The sequence below is a fragment of the Poeciliopsis prolifica genome, unplaced genomic scaffold, assembly GCF_027474105.1.
Source record: "Poeciliopsis prolifica strain line A6 unplaced genomic scaffold, Auburn_PproV2 SCAFFOLD051, whole genome shotgun sequence".
Taxonomy (NCBI): Eukaryota; Metazoa; Chordata; class Actinopteri; order Cyprinodontiformes; family Poeciliidae; genus Poeciliopsis; species Poeciliopsis prolifica.
Genome location: NW_026562426.1, coordinates 2,201,493 through 2,224,699, shown reverse-complemented (window position 1 = coordinate 2,224,699; position 23,207 = coordinate 2,201,493). Strand labels below are relative to the sequence as shown.

The 23,207-nt window shown below is 40.1% G+C and overlaps 3 protein-coding genes across 5 annotated transcripts in view; all 3 read left to right on the top strand.

The window, feature by feature from the left end:
- Positions 1-10,380, top strand: part of map4k2 (mitogen-activated protein kinase kinase kinase kinase 2) — a 29,010-nt gene extending 18,630 nt beyond the window's left edge. The window contains exons 16-32 of one of the 3 annotated variants that reach the window (XM_055058749.1): positions 458-496; positions 1,259-1,292; positions 1,997-2,150; positions 2,840-3,006; positions 3,202-3,243; positions 3,961-4,045; positions 4,789-4,868; positions 5,027-5,087; positions 5,164-5,287; positions 5,415-5,473; positions 5,794-5,897; positions 6,589-6,766; positions 6,850-6,918; positions 7,003-7,089; positions 7,167-7,237; positions 7,326-7,381; positions 8,193-10,380. In XM_055058749.1, coding sequence (XP_054914724.1) covers positions 458-496; positions 1,259-1,292; positions 1,997-2,150; positions 2,840-3,006; positions 3,202-3,243; positions 3,961-4,045; positions 4,789-4,868; positions 5,027-5,087; positions 5,164-5,287; positions 5,415-5,473; positions 5,794-5,897; positions 6,589-6,766; positions 6,850-6,918; positions 7,003-7,089; positions 7,167-7,237; positions 7,326-7,381; positions 8,193-8,280 — 1,498 coding nt within the window. In that variant the 3' untranslated portion in view covers positions 8,281-10,380. The remainder of the gene's footprint in view (positions 1-457; positions 497-1,258; positions 1,293-1,996; positions 2,151-2,839; positions 3,007-3,201; positions 3,244-3,960; positions 4,046-4,788; positions 4,869-5,026; positions 5,088-5,163; positions 5,288-5,414; positions 5,474-5,793; positions 5,898-6,588; positions 6,767-6,849; positions 6,919-7,002; positions 7,090-7,166; positions 7,238-7,325; positions 7,382-8,192) is intronic. The other 2 variants (XM_055058750.1, XM_055058751.1) reach the window with 2 other exon arrangements.
- A 1,401-nt stretch (positions 10,381-11,781) lies between these two features.
- LOC129378398 (RNA-binding protein 4.1-like) lies at positions 11,782-16,080 on the top strand. Its single transcript, XM_055058760.1, has 4 exons — positions 11,782-11,937; positions 14,148-14,576; positions 14,882-15,624; positions 15,778-16,080. The coding sequence occupies exons 2-3, from the start codon at positions 14,165-14,167 to the stop codon at positions 15,607-15,609; spliced, it is 1,140 nt and encodes a 379-aa protein (XP_054914735.1). The 5' UTR covers positions 11,782-11,937; positions 14,148-14,164; the 3' UTR covers positions 15,610-15,624; positions 15,778-16,080.
- Positions 16,081-17,480: 1,400 nt separating this feature from the next.
- LOC129378397 (RNA-binding protein 4.1-like) lies at positions 17,481-22,658 on the top strand. Its single transcript, XM_055058758.1, has 3 exons — positions 17,481-17,562; positions 19,634-20,057; positions 20,527-22,658. Exons 2-3 carry the CDS (start codon positions 19,652-19,654, stop codon positions 21,378-21,380), a joined length of 1,260 nt encoding a protein of 419 aa, XP_054914733.1. The 5' UTR covers positions 17,481-17,562; positions 19,634-19,651; the 3' UTR covers positions 21,381-22,658.
- The last annotated feature ends 549 nt before the right edge of the window (positions 22,659-23,207 follow it).

Sequence of the window (23,207 nt, the reverse complement as noted above, 5' to 3'; positions counted from 1 at the left end):
CCCAAAATCATTAGGTCAGTGCAAGACGGGGCAGCCGCTGAGCCAACTCAGTCGGTCAGCAAGAACTCTGCATTTCTACCTCCAGTCCAGCCGTCTGCACTCATAGTTAGACATATTCAGGTACAGTAATGATTGGGCCATTGCATCTTTTCAGGCCAGTTGTCATGTTTTGTTTTTGCTCAGATAAAAATGGTACACCGCGTATACAAATCTTAAAAATCCCTTTTTAAATTGCAAAAACTGAAACATCTGATATTAAAGGACAGGACTTCCTGCTGACCCAAAGTTAAGGTATTTTCAGAGGTGTATTACAAAAACACTGAAAATGTAAAGAGTCCAGGCGTCAGTCGAGGAAATCAGTGCTTGTTAAAAGAGGACCTTTGGTTTTACTCCCTCCTATTGTTCTGGCCGATTGAGGCCTGTGGTCAGATAAACACCGGGGGTCTTCCTGTTGCAGGAGCCTGTTGGAATGTGTGGAACAAGCCCTGCAGATGAGGTAGGCCACGCCCGCCTGCTCCAGCCTCTCCTAACAGCTCTGTTTTTCCAACCCACCTGAAATAAACCACTCCAGTTGGTATTATTACGATGCATTCGTCAGCTAATGTCAGTGTGTTTGCCATAATCTTCAGGTTTGTGTTCATGTGCTCTTAATATCGCCCGCAAACTACGTGAACTGGCGCAGATTCCAACAGGACAGGCCCAGTGGTTCTCAGCTCCTTTGTCTGCTTCATTGTTGCGTTTCCGTCAGTTTGGTCCATGTGCTGCTATCGTCCTACCTTCAAGCTCCCCAGCGTCTGCCCGAGCTTGGTGTCGTGTTGCTTGTCCTGGATCTAATTGAATGATTTGACTAGGCATGGTATTGGTATGAGGTTATATCGAGGATTTAAAACATTGATTTTACAAAACCACTGAAATCTATACGCTTTTGCTTTGGTTTAAAGCCCTTGTCATGAGATGCTTGCATAGATGTCAGAATGCCTGCAGTTTTCTCTGGGTTTATGGGCCGTGGTGCAGCTCTCTCCCTCCAGCGCAAAGCACTGCCTGCCAGGTGGCTTAAAGCAGCCTTCTCCATCTTCCCTCTGCTTACAAGGCAGACAGATTCAGCTGTTCAGAAATGTTTCAGACAGCCGTGGTGTGGAGACTGATACCATGATATGTTTTCCTCATTGTAGTCAGAGCTAAACTCTCATACCAGCCCATGCCTAGATTCAGCCATCAGATTTTGCGGTGATATGGTTGTTGCTCGTTTGTCTTTCAGGAGTTTAACGATTGCAAGAGCGCCATCTGCTGATGTGAGTATGACTTATTACCATGAAGTTTGTGTTTGTTTCTGTTGCCTGATGTGTTTACTAGACACAAACTTCCACAGTTTTAACTATGCTATAATTATACTTTACCCTAAGAGTCCTTCAGAGCCACAAGCTGCTGACAAATAAAATTTGATCACAACTTTATAGTTTGATTCTGAGGACAGCTGTGGTTTTAGTTGCCTTCTGACTTGTTTTATTTGATTGATTTATTGAATGACAGTCAGTCAAATGATTGATGAATTATTAATGATCAATTAGGGACGCACCATATATTGGCGCTAACATTGATATTGGCTGACATAGTTTTTTTTTAACAGTTTTATGATAGCCAATAAATGAAACTGGGCCGGGATCAATGATATTTATTTGTATATTTTGTTTGTAAAGGGAGGGTGGAGGAGGTTGACAGGGATAGTGATGCAGCACAGGATAGCGGTGTGACTGTTTTTGTCAAGGTGTCGAAAGGGTAAGAAATTTATGAAATGTTGGTAAATATCAGAGGGCCATGACGGTAACATTAATATAGGATATCAATATCGGCACAAATCCTGAGTCAAAATGCTACTTTCCTATTGTAGAATAGGAAGGGATATTTTCTATTCTGTTTTCATGTGTGACTCTCACATTAGCGGTGTTGGAGATGGTGGGATCAGTCCGGTGATGACACACATCCTGGTGTTTTACAGGGAGGTAGGAAGAGCGGTTTGTTCAGTCCGACGGCCTCACTGCCGGCCTTCAGCTCTTTAACTTCCAACACAGAAGACAGAGACCTGACCCTGAGACCGACCTGCACGCTCGGCCCTGACGCCGCCATCACAGCCGACTCAGGCTCTGCAGCAGGTGCACCTCATTCAGCCACACACAGCTTGTTTTATATGTATCAGCAGAGATGTCCTGGTTCTGGTATTGTCACTTATCATAAGTCGTCTGTTGTTGTTTTTTTTAATGCACACACAGTTTTTCCTAAGTGTCAGTTGTCCATTCCATTGGAGCAGAAGGAGCTATTTTCAATTAAGCAGCACAGACTTCACCAGCAGCAGCTTTATTAAAGACACAAAAAGGTCCACATGAGAAAAGAAATAGTAATAATTACAAAAAATAATTGAAATCACATAATAAATAATAATCTCAAATACAATACAAATCACTGATTTGTATTGACTTAACTGCCACTGGTTCCACATTCTGGACTTAAACCTGACTAAGCTTTGTGCAACATCAGTTAGCATCAGGACGATGTTATTTGCAGAAACATGTAATCTATGCATAAATCTTTACACAAGGTTTTGTAATACAGCATGAAATATGGAGACAAATAAATAACTGACTCGCAAATTATGCATGATGCAATTTTACCCTTACTGTTCAGTATATATGTCTTTAAATATTTTGTATTCCTACCTTTGTGTGTGTCTACATGCTTTGATTGTCTGTCACTGGAATTTAAAATGGTAAATGGTATTTCTATTCTATTTTATTCTATTCTGTTCTGTTCTGCTCTATTCTATTCTATTGTGTTTTCTTCAAAGTCTTGTCCAGGTGTTCTGCCACACAGGACATCAGTCAGCGCTGCAGTGACCCATGTTTGCCATCCCAACACTCTGCGGTAGCAGAGAAAATGATGGTTTCCTCCCCCAAAAGAGAGACGCCGCTGTCCCCAGAGTGGAGCACGCTGCGGAAAAAGCCAGAGGACTCAGTGAGTTTTGAATGAGTTTACGTCTCTTTAAATGAGAAGCAAACGTCAGAGTGCTGGAGTGATTTGCTAACCTAATAACTTCCTAATGATTCTGTTTGAACCCTTTAAAGGTTGATAGATTCAGTGAAAGTTGTTGATTTGGTACAGTCTTTATCACTCCCTCTGTGTTGTTGTGTGTAACCTTTGTAATTCTAGAGAGCTGGTTGTCATGGGCTTCCTCCCACCCCTCAAGTCCATGTAAGTGTGAATTCTAACACCAACCAGCAATAAAACGCCAACACCTTCATGACTAATTAGAGACACTTCCTCTCCTAACACATACTAATGCATTGCATGGTATTACATATAGACAGTCTTGGTAAGTTTTATTTTATTCTTTAGATATTATGTAAAGCACCATCCTGATTAATGTGTGAGGGCCAACGGATCTCATCAAGTCATCAGGAAAATTCAAAAGCCTGAAAGTTTCAGTAAAAGTTGCTTGGCAGATCCAATCAAAAATAACATAATACATAATAAAATAATACAAAACTACCGCCTTCATGTGATCCTCTCGAGATGAATGCAGACAGGAAATAGAGAAATTTAGACTGAAAAGATTTTTGTGAAATGACACAATACGTCACGTCAAATGCTATGAACTAAGAGAACAACTGAAATTGAAATCTGGAAAAGTCTCATGGTTGAGAAGAATCACCAGCTCTGAGGAATCTAAATCCTCATTACGTACTGCAACACGATGTGGTCCGATGACCCTCTAACATGATCCGTCTCTGCTGTAGATACTTTGTTTGCCTGTTACAGAGCTTGTTGCTTGAAAGCTGCACCGATGGTCATTTTGTAGCTTTGCTGTGCAACAGCAGCATGATTTTGATGACTGCTTTTTATCACACCACTCCACAACTGAAGGGCCATCGTAATCCTGTCACACTCAAAGTCATCTGCTTCCTCTAGATGGGAGCCTGCTTTACGAAAGTCTTCAACGGCTGTCCTCTAAAGATCCACTGTGCTGCTACCTGGATCTTACCCAAAACAAAAGGTGAGGACTCTGGCTTCTTAAAGCCCTGAACCCCAGAAAGTTCAGTTTAGTTCCATTTATTTATACTTTGCCAATTTTCGTACATATGAACAATCTCAAGGCACCTTATGAGGCAAAAAGCTCCAATTCATATCCAGGTGTGGAGATATATTTGTAAACAAATTCAAATGTAGTTTTCAGTTTGATCCTCGCTGTAAATGAGTTCATGATGCCAGTTGGTAAAATGTTCTGTAGTCCAGCAGTGGCATCCGTTCTCCTGAGCAAGCGTGTCGTCTTTACTTCAAAGCAAAAGTGGTCTTTGCTAAAAAAGCCTTTACATTTAAAGGTTATTTACATTCAGAACACCTATAAACATTTCTGTGGCTGATTACTGAGTGATGAAGAAAACGAAGTGCAGACCACCATCCTACGGCCTTTAGAGCCATGGAGCATGTCAATGGGTTAGGGTTAGCTGTCTCATGCTTATCTCACTGGGATTCGCTTATTGTTATAACACTGTAACAACACAAGCTAACAACAAAGTATTTCTTTCCATTTCATGTGTTCAAATACAAAAGAATGTTCTGAATGCATGAACTCTGCTGTCAGAGACGGGCCAACACATTGGCTTCATCTGGAAGCAGAAAGGGTGTACTTAGAGTTTCTCATGCCTGTGCAGTCACTCATGGACATTTCTTCTCCCCCCATGACTGCATTCAGCTGGAAGTAATTCTCTCACTTCAACTCATTCTTCTCCTCCTTAGACCAATACCTGATTCTTGGAGCAGAGGAAGGAATTTACACATTGAACCTCAATGAGCTTCACGAGGACACACTAGAAAAGGTGAGAGAAGACCTAATGAACTCAGACACCCAGTTTCTTGTCATGTTACACTGCTCCCCATCCTGTCCTGAAAGAGATCGGGACATGTTTATTCCTTACATTTCTTTGGCAGGCGTCTGAAAGCTGTTCAGTAAAGCTAACCTCGTTTCTGTCCACAGCTGCTCCCTCAGCGATGTACGTGGCTCTATGTCATGAATAATGTGCTGATGTCTGTGTCAGGTAGAGTCTCCTCAGAACGCTGCTTCTGTCAGAGCTTTCTAGTCTCTGCCTCTCTAAGACTGTGTCCTTTGTGCAGGAAAGTCGTCGCAGCTTTATTCCCACAGCCTAACGGCTCTGTTTGAACAGAAAGGACATCTACAAAAAAAACACGGCAGCTTGTCTCTCAGCACCAATCGCTTCACTGAGAGGATCATTCCCAGGTCGGTACAGGCCAGAGTTTGGTACAGGCCTGAATACAACATTTAGAAACTTTCAAATACTCTTTGTTTAACGTTTTACTGAAGTTTCTTTATTCCTACACTAAGCTTTGTTTCCTCCCGTTTCCAGAAAGTTTGCCATATCTGTGAAAATTCCAGACACTAAAGGCTGTCGGAGATGTAGTGTGGGTAAGTGATTCAGACCGGCTCCAAAGTAGTTCTCATACATCTTCCAGAGATAATCACGAGGAACGCAGTGTGAGAACCCAAATGTCCACAGCACTTGGTCCAAAACTCTTTTGGGCTATTTTTTTCCCCCCCCGTTTGCAAAAAATGTGGAAAATCTGCAGCTGAGTGTTCGCATTGGCAAGTGTCAACAGCCTGAAGCAAATTCTCCACACATTCTCCCTAATATCTCTGCTGCTTATCTGAATAAACAGCCCAAGTGCTTCTTTTCCATGTACTGATACCAGCGAAGTCTTCAGTGTGGTTGTTTTTCCTTGCTGCAGCGAGAAACCCCTACACAGAGAGTACCTTCCTGTGTGGGGCGGTTCCCTCCGGCCTGGTGCTGCTGCTGTGGTATGAGCCTCTCCAGAAGTTTATGCATCTAAAGGTTGGTGCAGACATGTCGTCCCACAAGCATTTACTACTCAAAGTACAAACAAGATGCGTTTTCTTAGTTTCTGTAACTGACACCAGGACATTGATGTCATGTATGAACAGAATCATGAACTCTTATTCAGCCCTCAAGTTCAACAGTCAACTCATATGTTGACAGCTGTGGTAAAAAGAGATGCAAGCAGGAAATGTGCAACTGGAGTTAATGTCTGTTTGAATGTTTGAAAATTGCTCATCTTACATTTTTTTAGTTCAAGTCAATAAAAAATACTTGGAACAAATCGATGTCAGAATTCCACTTGGAAAAGTTGGAGACTCCTCACTGGCACACCGTGTTGGACTTTATGTTACATTATAACATTATGTAAAACTTAGAATGAACACTTTATTTTCACATCTGACAGGTTGTAACTCATTAAAGGGGCAGTGCTATATGTTTTCCAGGAACATAGAAACCTATTTAATTGGCAGCGTTATTTCAGCCGAGGTTTTCTTGGAAGGAAGCACAGCTCGATAGAACATCAGACCAGATGGAGTTTCTATGGAGAGAAAAAACGTTGAGAGAAAACATAAAGCTCTCAACTTTATGTTGAGAGCTTTACTTTACTCTCCCACCGGCATCCTAGGTTTTAACCATGCATCCTCACTGTTCCTATTTCTGCTGATTCGTTCTTCGTCTCTCGCAGCACATACCAGTGCGACTACCAGAGTCTCTGCCAATATTTGAGCTTCTGGTTCTGGTAACAGATGAGTTTCCCCAGCTGTGTGTGGGGGTGAGAGACTGTAAAAATGAGGAGAGTCCAACCAGCCAGCAGCTCAAGTTTGATATAATCGAGCTGAATGCTCCTCCTGCTTCAGTGCCAGGTAGGATAAACCACCAAGCTTCCCGACCCTTCAGACCGTGAGCCTCTCAGATCAAAGCCCGCAGTGATGTTGTCTTTCTGCAGATGGTGGCGCCCTCAGAGCTGTACAAGTAACCCAGCTGGACAGAGACACAGTTCTGATCACGACTGAAAGTGAGTTGCTCTAGTGTCATCAATAAAACACATTTCATGATGATTTGTAATGAACTCTGATCTGTCCTGGTGCTGACTGTGCAGAAGCAGTACAGATAGTGGACCTGAAAGGGCTTCCATCCAAAGAGCTAGCAGCTGAGATCATGTTTGACTTTCCAATTGAAACACTAGGTAACAGCAGCATTCAGTCCCGCTCTAAGCTCGGCTTGTCTGTGCTGACAGCTGAGTAATGCTCCGTATCCTGGCAGTCTGTTTACAGGACAGTGTGCTGGCTTTCTGGAAGCATGGCCTTAAAGGAAGGAGTTTCCATTCGGATGAGGTGAATATAGACACATCTGTCACGCTGAGTCCTTTGTCTGTTGTGTGGCAGAACTCACAGACCTGAGTCATGTCATTTTGAACGGCAGGTAACACAAGAAATCACAGATGAGAGCCGAGTTTTCCGAGTTTTGGGAACAAACAGGTGAGATAACGAAAGAAAACAAACATTCCGTGTTCTGAGTATTCATACCTGAAACAATTGATCAGATTAATTGTGATGAATCAGTTATTAAAATAATTGTCAACTAATTATGAATTGATCAATTGTTAGTTGGAGTATACAGACTTTAAAAAAATACCATTTGCTGAAAGAACAATAACATTAAACCAAAAACTGTACAAAAAATACATATATTTTGCATTTAATTTATAAAAATTTGTAATTATTTATTCGTATTTTTCATATTTCCAATATTATATAAAATATGCTTAGGTGGTTAATTGAAAAATCTGCAGAATGTTCCAATCCTTTGTCCGATTAATTGATTATTCATCAAAATAGTCAATAGAATAATTGAGTTCTAAATTGATAGTTAGTTGCAGACCTAGTTATAGGAATGGTGCTGAGTGATTTGTAAAGTTTAAACTTCTGGAAAACATTTTTTTCCACGAAGCAGGTCAGTGTTTAATTTCTTCCAGTGTGTCTTCCTGGAATATTTTTTTTTTGATTTTCATCCATCCAGATGGTCAAAGATATTAGAAATATTCAGAGCATCCAGACATGATTTTAAGGAAATGATCGTGATGCGATATGTTGCTCAACTCTAATATTAACAAATAAGATAAAAATGATTCCAGGAAATATTTTAGAAATATACTTTTATCAGTGAAAGTGTGACTTTTATTCCAGTTTTGCGTAGCAGTTGTTTTGCAGAAATAAGGAGCAGTACTATCAAACTGACCTTGTTTTGTGTACTTTGTGACCTTTTTCCTTTTGCTCCTGCACTAAACAGAGACATCATCCTTCAGAGTACGCCCACAGACGACCCCTCAGCGCTGAGCAACTTGTACATCTTGACTGGTCATGAAAGCAGCTACTGAGCTGGAAAACAGGTTGATTTCTTAAAGAACCAGGATGTTCTACCTGCTCAAGTTTAAGAAGCGATTCCCTTTGCACTGAAGGCGGAGAAGACCTTAGCACCATCGGCCCACAGCAGACTCCTACTGGCAGTTTCTGCAGGGACACAGCTCCCATCCCACATCAAGAGGCATGTTGCCAAGAAACGGTTGTACAACTCGTCAGTTTGTTTAAGGAATGGCGCATTTAAAGCGGCATCAGCAAAGACTGTGATCTATCTTGCCAACTGTAGTCATAACCCAACAGGGGGAAATGGAACCTTACACCAGAAACCTGGGTTGGATATTTTCAGTCCCCCCTTTAGACACTGTGACCTACAATCTCCTGTTATTTGTAACAAGAGAGTTTAGTTGTATGATGAATTGGCACTTTATCCAGAGAGTGAAGAAAACATTTGCGCCTTTATCAGAGAAATGCTAAACAAATGGTGCAGTCTATGGTTCTGCTTCCTATGTAAAACTGAAATGGACCTCAGTGTCTCCATGTCAGACCAAAAATAACTGCAATGATTCAGTATTTCTCAGTTTTAATGTGTTCCTTCTATATGCTGACATTTTTATTGAAGGGCTTAATTGAATCAGCGTTTGTCCACAATCCTAACAACCTAATGTGTAACATCAAAATGTTCACTAAAACTAGCCAGTTTCTCAAAGTAACATTGGTTCAGTTGAGATATAATTTGGTCCACATGGAAACTAGTGACTGGTATGCAGATTATTTCATTTATAAAGAGCTGGGATAACTAGAGAAGAACCAGAGGGTGTTGACGCTGTCAGCAGGGATGGAGTGATGAGGCTACAAACTGTTTCACTCTCTCTCTCAAGTTCTCTCTTTTCTTTCACAAGTGGAGTGTTGCGGATTTTTGCTTTAACGCTCCATTAGATATATATCAAAGTTTATTAGAAAATGCTTTGAGTTTATTTCAATTCGAACATGGAGATAGAAAAGAATGGAAGAAAGGTAGCAGAAAAGGAAGAGTAGAGGAGAGGAGAGAAAGAAGCTTGGAAAGAATACAAAACAAAACCCTAGAAGTCTGTTTCTATAACTGAGTCCATGTTTCCTGACCTGTTATGTCCAGATTAGAAAAGAGGTCCTAACTTGGTGCGTAACAGATTCTGGCCATGCCCATCATGTTATCAAAATGAAAACCTGCTGTTGACTCATTGGCAGACTTTAACACCTTTAAAGTTGCCATCAACAGTGCCCTGTTAACTTTAAGACAACAAATAAAGAAAAGTGCCAAAGTACTACGCCATATCCTGCTGCACAAGCATTTCGTATAATTTTATCAGATTGAAGTCTTTCGTGGATATAAACGCCTGCAGTGGAGTTCTTTGTCGCATGGTCAGAGTCAGCTTGAGAGGCAGAGCTCCATCAGGTCAGAGGTCAACTGCTGCTGCCTTTCGTTGAAAGAGGTTAGTCCAGGTGGTTTGGACATCTGAGCCTCTTGGCGCCTTTCTCTGAATGAACCTCTTTAGTATCATAAACTTCATGCTCCATCTTTTCTGAATAATTATGCAAAGACCAAACATACTTTTATCCAGATTGATGAGCAGCAGTAGTTACTTATTTGTATTTTCATACTTTGATGTTTTAGAGCAGCAAACTGATAAAATATCAGTTTTTTATCTGATATAAAACTGATATATATCAGTTATATATAAAACTGATATATATATATATGTTTTATCTATATTATATATTTAAAACGATTTGCAAGGGACCAGATGAGCAGAAATGAAGGGAACCGACTTCTTAATACAGATGTGCATTTATTTTGATTAAAGTACTGTTGATAGAAAGAACAATTCAGGTGTACTAAAAGTCTCAATTCCACTACATTGCAGTTGTCTGTGATTGTGTATAATGATATTTATGTTATTTATACTGTAAGCTGTATTAATAACTCCCCCTTTTTTCTGAGACACATTGGGAGACAGTATGCATTCCAGTTTGAATTTTTTTTATGTTTTGCTCTATATATGTATATAACAACTGAGAATGCATTTCTAATTTTAAATAATTTTTAATATGAAAAAAATTAAAGATTTTAATGTCCTCTATTACTTATTTTTTTATAAATAAATTACATAATATATAAAAAAATATATAAAAGGATATTCAACAACACACATTTTATTAAATATGAAATCAGTAGGTTCAGCTGGTTTGTCACAACTGCCAACACTGCAGCTCATGTCCCATCATGTCCCAACCTGTGGGACATGATGGGACAGGCAAGACTGGAACCAACTAAAGAGAGTTGGGAAGTTTTCAACTTTATTGTGCAAAAGTCATGGAGAGTAACAGCATCTGTCTTCTGTCACCAAGGTTTAAATCTTGCTGCATCAATCAGATTCCAATGTAATGCTTAAAGAAGACAGATGGCAGCTGTAAATGAACAGGATCCATCAACTGTGCTGTGTGACAAGTTCTCTCTCAAATATGCATTATAAGAGGTGGACAATGCGAAATGAAAAAATCCAGAGTCAAAGCGAAAACAAGAAAAGAGCAGCAATGTATTAACCACCAGCCAGTTTAGTTTAGTAATATTACCTTCATTTGAATTACAGTATCTTTCTTTTTTTTTCTGGAGTGCTTTGCAAATCTACAGCAAATAGATCAAACAGGACCGAACTCTGGAGAACACAGGAGAATGGTTGTGAAAATCACTTACAGGACTTGTTTTTTATCCATGTCCTCTTATTGATTTAAATATTCTTAATGATTATCAAAAAAAAAACAACCAAATAATTATATAGGTGTGCAGATATGAACATAGAAGATTATGCATACTCTAAACCCCATACATGAGAACAACAGTGGTGCTTTATGTACGTACTTGTACAAGGGATGAGAGAGAGAGAAAAAATAAACTTTTTAGAGAACTAAAATCAACTGCTGATTCCATTTTAAATTTGGAGTTTTTGACTACGTGCGTAGAGCTTAGCTTACAACAAGATTGACTTAATGATGGCTGTAGAGCAGGTGTGTCAAACTCATTTTCATTTTGGGCCAAATCAAGATCACGAAGGCTCTTAAAGGGCCGGTTGTGCTAGAATGTGTTGATAAAACCTGTTCACAAATTGTTAATATGTCAATGAATTCTTAAAATTACATAATATTATTGAATATCTTTTCAGTCCCTTCAGGAACTAATAATAAATGAGACTGTTTATTTACTCGCTGTGTAAATCATGGACTATAATCATACATCAACTAAATTCTCAAGAAACTGGAGGGATTGATTGATATAAATTGGCAGTAAACAGATAAAAACTGCATTGATATGATTGATAATATAATATTTAATCACGCTTAGTGTTTAGTCTACACTGTGGAGGGCCACATAAAAAGCTACGGCGGGCCAGATTTGGCCCCCGGGCCTTGAGTTTGACACATGTGCTGTAGAGTGTAGACTGCCCAACAGGAAGGGGACGCGGGGGCTCGGGATGATGACACTCCATGCTGCGTTCTCCCTCTGAACAGTGGATGGCGATGATGGCGCTCACAGCTTGATGGCAGCCATGGTTTTAAACTGAAGAAGAAGTCTGGACGAGCGCAGGAGCGCCATTTCGCTGTCCATTCATTAGTAAGAAGGCCTTCATCGCAATATATTGGTGAGTAAGACGTTTATAGCTTATAACGTGAGGTAAACATGTTCGGGTGGAGAGTGGAGATGCGCTGCTGTTATTGTGGCGCTGACACAGATGGTTGAGGGGGAATGAGCTGAAATACAACACACCAACCAGTAAGTTAGCTAGCCATTAGCTCACTGAAGTCACGCTTTCCTGGTGACATAACTCATTAAATTATACTTAAATGAAATATTTGTTGTGCTCTAACTACTTGTACATTATTTGTAATTATTTGAGGACTGGTATTGTTGCATTCGAGTTGGTATTACTTTAGTAGTAATTGTAGAAACGTTTAAGAAATGGTGTTGCACATTGGCGTTAGCAATTAGCTCCGTGACGTGAGGTTGAGCTCATGTTTACATTTTCACATTGTTAAATATATTCGGTGTATTTTGTCTTAATGCATTACAAAACGAATTTATTTTGACGTGTGCTAGATCTGGGAGAGAGGTAGTGGGTTTTCAGTTTTACAGTAATGTAATCGGGGGAATCCTTCGTAAAATATTTCCATTTTAAGGACAAGGTCGGGAGCTCTAAAGTTATGGCAGCTCTTATGAAATCAGTTTCAATATTTTCATCTTTGAAGTTGAGACCCAATTGTAACATCTGAAAGTAGATCAGGATCAGCATCTTGTCATTTAGATTTTCTTTCACCAAATTTCTTGCCACTTCTAGTACTGCCTTCAGGTTCAGGGAAAAAAGACATCTGGCATATTTCTTTATTGAATTTGGAGCTGAATGCTTCATAAATTAGCAAATCTGCTTGTCTGCCCACCCAGTGGAACAGATATTATTTTTTTAATCCAATAACAGTAACAGAGCTTCTGTGATTGTAATTAAGATATATGAACCCTTAACCAAGCATTAAGCAGAGATTTAACCTTCTTTGATACTTTCTCTGGTTTTGAGATCTTTGGAAATAATCACCCCTAAATACTTGAGGCTTTACAGGAATAGCAAACACACCAATTTAAGGGTGGTCATGTAAGTACTTTACAGTTTGGTGAAAATGGTGGGGCCTCTGGCCTTCTGTTGGAGTTCTTTAATCTTCGTCTCTGTGCACCACCATCCAGGTTTGTTTACCAGTTTCAGGACCCTTCAGTGTAAATGACCTTGTAGTAATGAGAGGTGGTTATACATGAAAACAGGCTTTTAAAGCCAAAAAATGACCAAATGTTACTAGGCAGGCATGTCATACAAATAGAACATACATTCACTGTCCAGCGCTGGGCCACACTTAGCTCACCTTAGGGATGTGACCAAGTGAGGCAAAGACGGAAGCAAGAGTTTAATTTTTTATTCTTCTGTACCTTCCTTAAAGGTACAGATTGCAGTTTCAGTCAACTAATCAGTTTCAGTCTGATTATGTATGACTGGCTGCAGTCACACATACCTATGGTTATGTAAACTGCAGTGCGTGCATGTAAACAGATAAAATTGATGGAGGAAAACGGACTCCTTACCACTTCAGAGTTTCTACTTTCACCTGACAGACATTTAGTTCAGCAGCATTTAACTTTAGAGCCAGAGCAAGGCTGTCGATCATTGAGCTGTTTTCCTTAATCTAATAGTTAATGTCCTCCAACTTTTTTCTCTTGTATGTCAAATCTGGAACCTAGAAAATGTATTGTCGCCAATATTAACTTGAGAGATCACTTGGTATACTCCATTTCTTCTGTGGGAGCCCTTATCTGGTCGGTTCCTGAGTATAGCTTCTTTTCCACGGACAAAAGTCATCTTGTAGCAGATTCAAACATTCAAACATTTGCACTCCTTTTCTTTATCATTTTTGTAATTGATTGAAATATCAGAGTATAACCCTGAATATTAGTGTGAGAAGTAAAAGCTTCACTTTTTCAAAGACGGTAAGAATGTCTGCTCGGTCCACCATCTTGTCAAACCTCTGTCAGAAAGTTTGTTTCTCAATATGCACATAATGCAATTTACTTCTAAAGCTGGAACTAAGCAGAGAGACTGACTTGTGATCCATAATTAGGTACATTTGTTAATTATTCTGTCCATATTCATATTGTAATTTGTTGCAATGTGAAATATGACTGGATGATATCTGATGTCCAGTGATTTCCACCTTCTTTTGGAACTTGAGTGAATAACAAATATTGGCTTTTAGGTATGCTTAATGTTGGGATCTTTGTTCAGCAGGAGATAACATATTTTTATTACTCTTCTAGGAAATTCACACGTCATCATGGTGAAAATCTTCATTGGCAACCTTGCATCGGAAACAACTGCCAAGGAGCTGCGAGAACTCTTTGAAAAGTATGGCAAAGTCTCGGAATGTGATATTGTGAAAAACTTTGGCTTTGTTCACATGGACAACCTGTCAGAGGCAGAGGAGGCCATCAAAAACCTCCATCAGACTGACCTGAACGGCTGGCGCATGAATGTGGAGATGAGCAAAGGCAGATCCAAATCCAGCACCAAACTTCATGTTGGCAACCTCAGTGAAGATGTCACAAGTGAAATTCTTCGGGCCAAGTTTGAGGAGTTTGGTCCGGTGGTCGAGTGTGACATTGTCAGAAATTATGCCTTTGTTCACATGGAGAAACTGGCGGATGCCATGGAGGCCATCAATAAGATGGATAACACAGCCTTCAAAGGTGAACTATTTGGCAGGGAAAAGCTCCTTGTCTTTTGTGTCAGTTGATACCAATGTTGGATCCTTTTTGTTGCATTACCTCATGGACTACAGCTATTCACCAATGGGTTTTGCAGAATTTTCTGCAAGACCTGTTGGGAGTGTTATAGGGACAGCTCGCTGACAAAATATCACCATAAGCTGGCTCTACAAATGATTCTCCTTCGCATTCATTATCGGTCACATTCCTTCACCATGTTCTAGTCGGTAAGACCCTATTCGTGTCGATCCTCTCGGTCTCATGCGTTTGTTCTCTCTCCTTACAAGGCAAGCTGATCAACGTCCGACTGTCCACCAGTCGGCTTCGCCCGGCCCCGGGAATGGGAGATCATACCGGCTGCTTTGTCTGCGGGAAACACGGTCATTGGTCGAAAGACTGTCAAGTCGGTCGGGACGATAGCTACGGTGATGGCACAAGATTTCGCAGCGTCCGGGAGCCCTCATATGGCATGGCCGCACCTCCACCAGCTGATTACTCTATGTATAATCGAGCTAGTTATGCTGGCGGGTTGCCGCCGCCGCCTCCTCCTCCCCCGCCACCTCCTCCGCCTAATCGTGGCTACGCCGCTCAGCTGGGGGATTGGTATGCGAGCCGAGCTGCAGGCGCATATGCAGACAGGTCATATGTCTACGATCGTAGCCGTGTCTACAGCAGTGCTGATTACTATGAAAAGTATAGAGCTCGGCCTTATGGCTCAAGCTATTTCGAAGAGCGTCGTTTGCCCTATCTCCCACCTCCGCCCCCTCCACCTCCCCCTTCCTCTCTTCCCAAGGTCTCACCCAGTGTGGATCCATATGACCACCGACCGGTGCCTCCAGCTTCATCAGTCGCTGCATACTACACACCAGAACACAACCCAATCAGACGAGTACCGGGTGTCTCAGCGGCCTACAACTACGAACGAAAGCAGCTGTCTCCAGTACCTACTACCACAAGCTCCTACTCTGTTTCACAGCCCAAAGAACATTATGCACAGCGATACGCGCCTTACTAAAGCAGTGGTACCAAGGTATTGGCTTAAATAAGCTCCTAATTTTCTTGTAACATAACTTTTTATTAAGCACTTGAATCTTAGAATTAATGTTTGTTCATTATCCAGCCTTTTTTCAAAGAGTACTTGACAAGATTTGTTTGTAAAAGGAAATGCTTTACTCTCTTCCAGGTCGAATCTTCAGGATTTCTTTTCACTCTTTCCTCAACCTCTACAGTCCCATCACTGTATGTAGTGTCCAGATATGAACATAGAAGATATCTGGTTTAGAAGTGGGATGCCAGCTACCTGCAGAAGAGTCCATTGTTCACATTCACAAAAGGATGACTGACAAAATGCAGTTTGACAAGTTTTCAGCTATTTTTTTTTTAGTTATAATCTTTTTTTTTTCTTGTTCCATACATACAGCAAATTGTTAAAATCAGAAAAAAAAATTTTGCTTGGAAGTTGTCATATAAAAATGTGCTGAATCAATGTTTACTGTTTTTGTTTTTTGTCATGAAAATTTACAATATTTCACTGGTTGCCAGTAATGCAAGCCATATTTTTTCTGTTGTTTGCTTGTTCTTAATTGATGACTTAAGTTTTTTTTTTTTTCTTTTTCTTTTTTTTTATGTAAAGTTTAATATTCATTGACTTGCGATCAGTTTGGCTTACTTGCATCCATAAGAAGAAATTACTTTCTCTGCACAAATTGGAGAACCGCTTAGGAGAAATGAAAAAGACAACAAAAAATATCAATGACTTGATTATGAAGTCAAATTATAATAACCTTTTCACATTTGAAGTGTTTTTAATTTGGACTCAGTTTAGATAAAGGTGGTGGTAACAAAAGAACAAATGGCAGCAGCCATCATTTCATCACCCACATGTGTAATGAAATGGCTTTCCTCCCCTCTGAACCGTTTGCTTGGAAGAGGAAATCTGTCATGTGCTAATTTATAGCTTATGAACACTTTTTTTTTCAAGGTGTGTGTTGCAAGACTAAGATTGCTTTCCTTTGGGTGCCTTTGTTTTCTTTAGTTAGGTGTGCAGTATTCCATATTAGCCAAAAAGGTAACAACATACACATTTAATTATTATTTTTTAACTAAATAAAGTCAGTTATTTGGGTGTTTTGGCTCTGCTCTCCGATAGAAAGACTGAGATCCCAGTTTGACGACATGACTCTCATAATGACGTTATGGAAGGATTTAACTACTATGGGCACTTCTGTATATTTTTAAGTTTGTGATGAGATGGATTAGAAGTTATTGGCATTCACAAACTTCGAGCCTTTAGCAAAGTTTTGAAAATCAAATCTAACATTTACTGCTTACTGCATTTTGCACGTTGGAACGTTGGCTGGAGAAAGCACCTTTCGACCCCACTGGAGACAAGGGTGTTAGAAAATGGATGGATGCATGGATGGATGATTTTGCACCATCTAAACAGCAAGATGATTAAATCAAGCATGAAAATATTTTCTACTTTTTATCTAAAATAGCTGTAGATTTGGTCAAATCTACAAACAACCCCATTGTTTTTAAGAACTTTTAACTAAACAGGCCTTTAGTTTGTCACAAAACGAAAACAGCCAATAAGCGAGGCGGGGCTTTCATGGTGATTAATCTTGGCTCGGTCAAACTTTTGATGTGCAAACGCTTGTATTTCCTGTCCCAACACCGTAAAGCTATGCATTCTGTAATGTCAGACGTTTATTTGGAAGAAAAGGTGTGATGATGCAAAGAGGATATCAATAAAAAATATTGATATATATATATCATAAAAAAATTTATATATATATATTTTTTCCACAATGGTTTTCGGAGGACACTAAAGCCAAGTACAGAACAAGGAACAACTCTACTTCCCCGGAAGCATACGTCTTTCCGGTTCCGTGTGACGTCAGGCGGTCAATGCTGCAGTCGCCATTTCGTTTCTGAAAACGTCCAACACAGAGGCCGTAGTTTACAGGTATGAATCCGTTTGAAACTTAAAGAGCTCTATCTTCAACTTATTCTGTAAACCAACCAACTGCATTGCGTGTGTTAAAACTATTTTGAACGCACTATTCCTTTCAGAAGTAGATGGACCGCCGACGTTAGCTTTTATGCTAACGTCTCACAATAGGCCAGCTGCAAAGCTTCAGCATGACTTCGAAATGTACACGCTGAAAAACATACATGGTTCATTTGTCCCACTGTCTGCCTCTGCTTAACATGGAGTTGCGTTTATCGTTCTGTGTTGCTATTCCGATAAGCTAATCGTGAGGCCGACGTTGTTTTGGTCAGTTCTGTTAGCCAATTATTAGCTGCAAATCCGCACTGTCCTGCGTGTCCACTGATGGAAGGAAGGCAGGACAGGGATTACTTTGCGTGTGTTTTACATGAATGGTTTATTCCGCTCAACAAAATATTAGTAGGCAGCATTTCTAACCGTTTGCGTAGGCATCATGTGGTGATTTATTTTAAAATAAATCATTTTGTTTGAGGAAAAAAAAAAGCCCTAGATCAGGGGTCCCCAAAGTGGGTCCTGGAGGGCCGACATCCTGCATCTTTTAGTTCTGATTTAATGCACCTGGATCCAATGATGGCTCGTTAGAGGCCTAAGAAGAACATTGACATGCTGGAAGGATTGTTGGTACTATCAGGGAGAGAACTAAAATATGCATGATGGCGGCCCTCCAGGACCCACTTTGGGGACCCCTGCCTAAGATGATACGAGAATGAAAATTAAGGCTCATGTGTTGGAGGGGGTACAGACTTTTCAAGCAGGTTGATGTGGTTAGATTAGCACAACATTTTACTCCAATACCAGTATAAAGTTCTAAAGCAACCGCCCCAGATTATTCTTAGAAAAGTTAAATGTATTTAATTAATACTACTTGTGCAAAGAGTAACTTTTAAGATCATGTCATATTGAACCGATTTATTGAGACAAAATATAAAGTTGTGGGCAAATTCTGGTGTCTTACAAACTACAATAAAAGTTGATACAGCAAATAAGACAAATGCAAATGGAATTTGGTCAGAGTAAAGTTTCCCAAAGTTTTTATATAAAACGAATACAGTAGAATTTCTCCCCCTCTACACAAAATGTAGTGTTTACTTTATCTTTGTGGGTCAAAATGGTACAAAAGGCTCAGTTCACAAAATAGAAAACTCAAATAAAGCCGTTAAGAAACAATACATACATATTATGTACGTTTCAAAAACAAGATTATTTTATATAGTCAAGTCCCTTGATCAAAGCACACTGTAATATTGGCACAGTATTTTGTAACCTTGTGCAGTATTTTTTTTCTTAATCTTGTGTTTTATATACATGTATATATGTTTCAGCACTTTGATTTTTGTGGGTACCTACATACCTTGGTGCTGCCGTTACAGCTGGATTTCCCCACTGTAAAACAATGAAGGACATTTTATTCTATTTCCATTCTAAAAGTAAAACATACAGTGCATAAAACAACTAAAAGTACTTGTCTTTTCTCTCCGAAAAGCTACTTAACTGAGTAAAGTAGTTATTACCCACCTCTGCTGGCATATAGCCACTTGAAAACATGACCTAATGAACTAGTAATTAGCACAGTTGTTTATTCACCCTTTATTTTAGGAGGCATTTTCTAACATTTTGTTTACTTTTTGTTTCTCAGCATTCTAATTATAAAGCAATATAATAACCTAGTAACAGAAAACAGTTTCAATGGCAGTTTGGTGTTCCTTCTTTTTATGCCTGGATGGATGTCAGAAATTTTAACCCGACTACAGATGTGGTAGTCCTGTACAACACCTGTTACCTGAGATGTTGTAGTGTTATCTAACTTGTAACATTTATGTGAACTAATTTGAATTTGTAACCAGAAATGTGGCTTTTTGTGTTCCAAGTTGAATTTATATGTATTGAACCTTCATTATGGTTTTTGGTTGAGATAATTTTGTGAAACCTTTAGAGCTCTTGGGAATGCCACTTATGTTCTCTCCGAATAAGAAAACGTCGATTATGGATTAATGTTTTTTTTTTCTTTTTTCTATCTGTTTCCTAGTGACAGAGAGCATCCAAGATGGTGAAAATATTCATCGGCAACTTGTCGTCTGACACTACATCAGATGAACTCCGCTCTCTGTTCTCCCAGTATGGCAAGATTTCAGAATGTTCGATTGTGAAAAATTTCGGCTTTGTGCACATGGATGACAAATCGGAAGCAGAAGAAGCCATACGCAATCTGCACCAGTACGAGCTTAATGGCCAACCATTAAATGTAGAAATGAGCCGAGGGAAGGCAAGAGGATCCACCAAGCTCCATGTCGGCAACATCGCTTGTACCAATCAAGAGTTAAGAGCCAAGTTTGAAGAGTTTGGTTCTGTGGTGGAGTGCGACATTGTTAAAAATTATGCTTTTGTTCACATGGAGCGAGTGGAGGATGCCATGGAGGCTATTAATAAGTTGGACAACACAGCTTTTAAAGGTGAACCTTTGGGCTGGGGTTGATGGGGATTTTACATTAATTATCTAACATCAAAAATGTTATGTTGTTAGTTTTCAGGTAAGTTCCAGATGCAGCTCAGGTGAGTATGAAGAGGAAAGGAAGCATTATTTTAAAGCTGTTATCCGTAATGTCACTGGTAGTTTGTTGGAGGGTTTTCTGCAATGCTGGCTTTAAGATTTGACTTAATATCCAATTTGTCTCCCTGGCCAAAAGTAGCCACTTTTGGCAAAATTGTCAAAATGAAATTTAAATTTTTTCCTTGTTTACTAGCCAGGCAGATTAAAAATAAAGTGTTCAAATTTACGGATTACAGCTTTAACGATGGTGTGTTTTAAAACCACTTTTTGAGGTGTGCTTGCATTTTATTGTACATGTGAAGCAGGAAATGTCTTGTATTTAAATCTATCGTTTGCAGCAACAAGTCCTTATTGAGTGTTCTCTTTTTAAGGAAAACTGATGAGCGTGAAGCTATCAACTAGCCGCCTGCGTACTGCGCCGGGAATGGGAGAACGATCGGGTTGTTATCGTTGCGGGCAGGAAGGCCACTGGTCCAAAGAATGCCCTCTAGACCAAAATGGCTACCAGAGAAATGGCTCAGAGCCAAACTCTGAGGGATTTGATTCCTCGAGATTCGGCGGGCGTGGTCGCAGCAGGGCTTTTCCAGACTTCAGTGCAGCTCCGGATTATGATGGCAGCTATGGTCCTGCTTTTTCCCGGGTTTCCGCTCAAACCAACAGCATGGCGGGTTACAGAGGAGGTACGGGCTATGAGAACGCAGTGCGGTATGGGCCACCGCAAGCTTACGGCATAAGCGCTGTCGCTGATAATACCGTGGCTCGGATGTACGGCAGCGAGTCGGCATACAGGAGCAACGCCTCGGTCTATGGCGCGGTACCTGCCTATTCGGTGCGACGGTCGCCCTACGACGAAAGGGATCCGTACGGGGTCGTGGACTACTACGAGAAGTACAGGGCCAATACTTACGGAGGCACTTATTATGACGACCGGCGTGTTGTCCCCGTGCCTGGTCCAACAACGCCAGCCTCCACAGCAGTGAGGGAACGGGTTCCCCCCACTAGCATTGATCCATACGTGTGTCCTCCCCTCCCTCCTCCTCCTCCAGCAGCCCCGGTGTCTACATACTACGCACGTGACCGGAGTCCGATACGAAGAGTCGCCGGCGACGCGGCTGGATACGCATTTGAGCGATCGCGGCTTTCCCCGGTGCCCGTGACTCCCAGAAGTGGTACCTATGAGCATTTGCGGGATCCTGTTGCTGAACGGGCACGATATACTTACTAAGCTTTGTGTGGTTTAGCTGAGTGGGAGCAGAAAAACGATCAAGCAAGCAGAATAGCCCAAGTGCCACTGGAATCACTGAGAGTTTCAATTGATGGTTTGAGTCAGGATAAATTGTGTTGTGTATGACGTGTGGGTGGGCAGCCTAGACAGTGGGCACAGAGATTTAGCCAGTCAATAGATCTCTGTTCAGTGGAGTATATGGAATATTCTGCTATGTTCCCCTTCCAGGTTATGTTGCAGTGCAGTAAAATAACTTCCTTTCAGTTTTGTACTGATCTGTTGTATTTGTACAGTTCTACAATGACTAAGCCAGTGTATAAAAGCAGGTTTTTAGTTCCATTCATGTTACTTGTCCTTGTACAAGTTTAGCATATATTATCATACACCTTAAATAAAATAGTGCATGGTGAATATGTAAAGGTCAAATATTTTTACGTTTCCATTCTGTTTTGTCCATGCTAGTATATTGTGATAGTCAAGTTCGCATATTTTTAACAACTGCGGATGTAGTTTAAGTACTGAGTGCAACCAAAATTGTTGTGCAAAATCAGACGAGTGCAGAGATTAAATTCGTTTTTTGTTGAGGGTTGGGTTTTAGTTTGGAAAAAAAAAATCTTGTATTTGATTAGGGGGCTCTTTGATATGAAGTTATTTTTTAAATACCGATTTCATTGACCGTGATGAAGCTTTAGGTCTTCATGTTGTAATGCAACCTAGTCTCAAAGCAAAATCATGTTTGCAAGCACAAAATTACTGGGTAATTTTCACAGCTGGGACTTTTTGTTTGTTTTTATCAGTTTTTAAGGAGTTCAGTGCTGCAACCAGACTGCCAAAAGGCAGTCTGGTCAAGCAGAGAACCTCAGTTAGTCTCCTCTCAAACTAACCATACTCAGCATCTTATTTTGGGCTTTGCTATTTTCTTGTTTTCTATGTAGTTGTACCTTATTTCAGAAAATGCATTAGAGTCCAGCGCCAATGTTAATACTGCCAGTAGGAAGTTAGGATTTCTGAAACCACTTAGCTAGACTGAAAAACACACCTGTAGTGAAATAGCTTTGTCTGTGGGTTTCTGGGTCACTGATCTCGGCCATTCCAACACGTTATTTTCAAAGCTGTAATGTGTTGCACTAAAAAGTAACATCTCGAATCATTGTGCATGAACAAGAAGGTCCATGTTTGTTTTTGTGTGATTCCAGGCTGTGTTCTAATGACGTGACTTTAGTTATTCTCCCCTGTTTCCTTTTGATTTAAATAAACTCTTTATAGTGTAAAAGTTAAGTGTGTTGAGTTTTACTTTTACATTAAATGCACTTTCAAAAAAGTTATCAATAACATATTAAGTTGAATTCAAATAAAATTCAGCAACTCAATGAAGAGATAATTTTGTCTAGAGAAATGTGAGACTTATATAAACATGACAAAGAGTTGAATAATTTAGTTGATTTTTTGCAACTTCTGACTGAATGATAGAAGACTACCAACTCTAAAACAGATTATTGCAAAACAAGTTTAGTCAGCCGTCCAAAACCTAGAGCAGGTACGAACAAGAAGATTTTGAAAAGATGTCAAAGTGGGAGGAGAAAAACTGGGTTGGCTAAAAAGGAAATCTACAAGCAACGATAGGGGAAAAGTAATGGGAGCAAACATGACTCAGAAGATGAAGTGCGATGAAATCAGCTGATGAAAATGAAAGTTCCTTTAAGAAAAGACAAATGTAAGCCATTACTACCAGTTAAAGGGAGAAAATGACTATAGATGAAGTCTATGACCACAAGATGTCAGTCAGGCTATGGATGTGTTGTCAGGTCTAAGTGTGGGTGGAGTATT

What these genes read in the sequence shown, in the direction of transcription:
- LOC129378397 (XM_055058758.1), top strand. Translation starts at nt 19,652, where the DNA reads ATGGTGAAAATATTCATCGGCAACTTGTCGTCTGACACTACATCAGAT. An exon ending in GGACAACACAGCTTTTAAAG is followed by an intron (nt 20,058 to 20,526) that starts GTGAACCTTTGG and finishes TCTCTTTTTAAG; the next exon opens with GAAAACTGATGAGCGTGAAG.
- LOC129378398 (XM_055058760.1), top strand. Translation starts at nt 14,165, where the DNA reads ATGGTGAAAATCTTCATTGGCAACCTTGCATCGGAAACAACTGCCAAG. An exon ending in GGATAACACAGCCTTCAAAG is followed by an intron (nt 14,577 to 14,881) that starts GTGAACTATTTG and finishes TCTCCTTACAAG; the next exon opens with GCAAGCTGATCAACGTCCGA.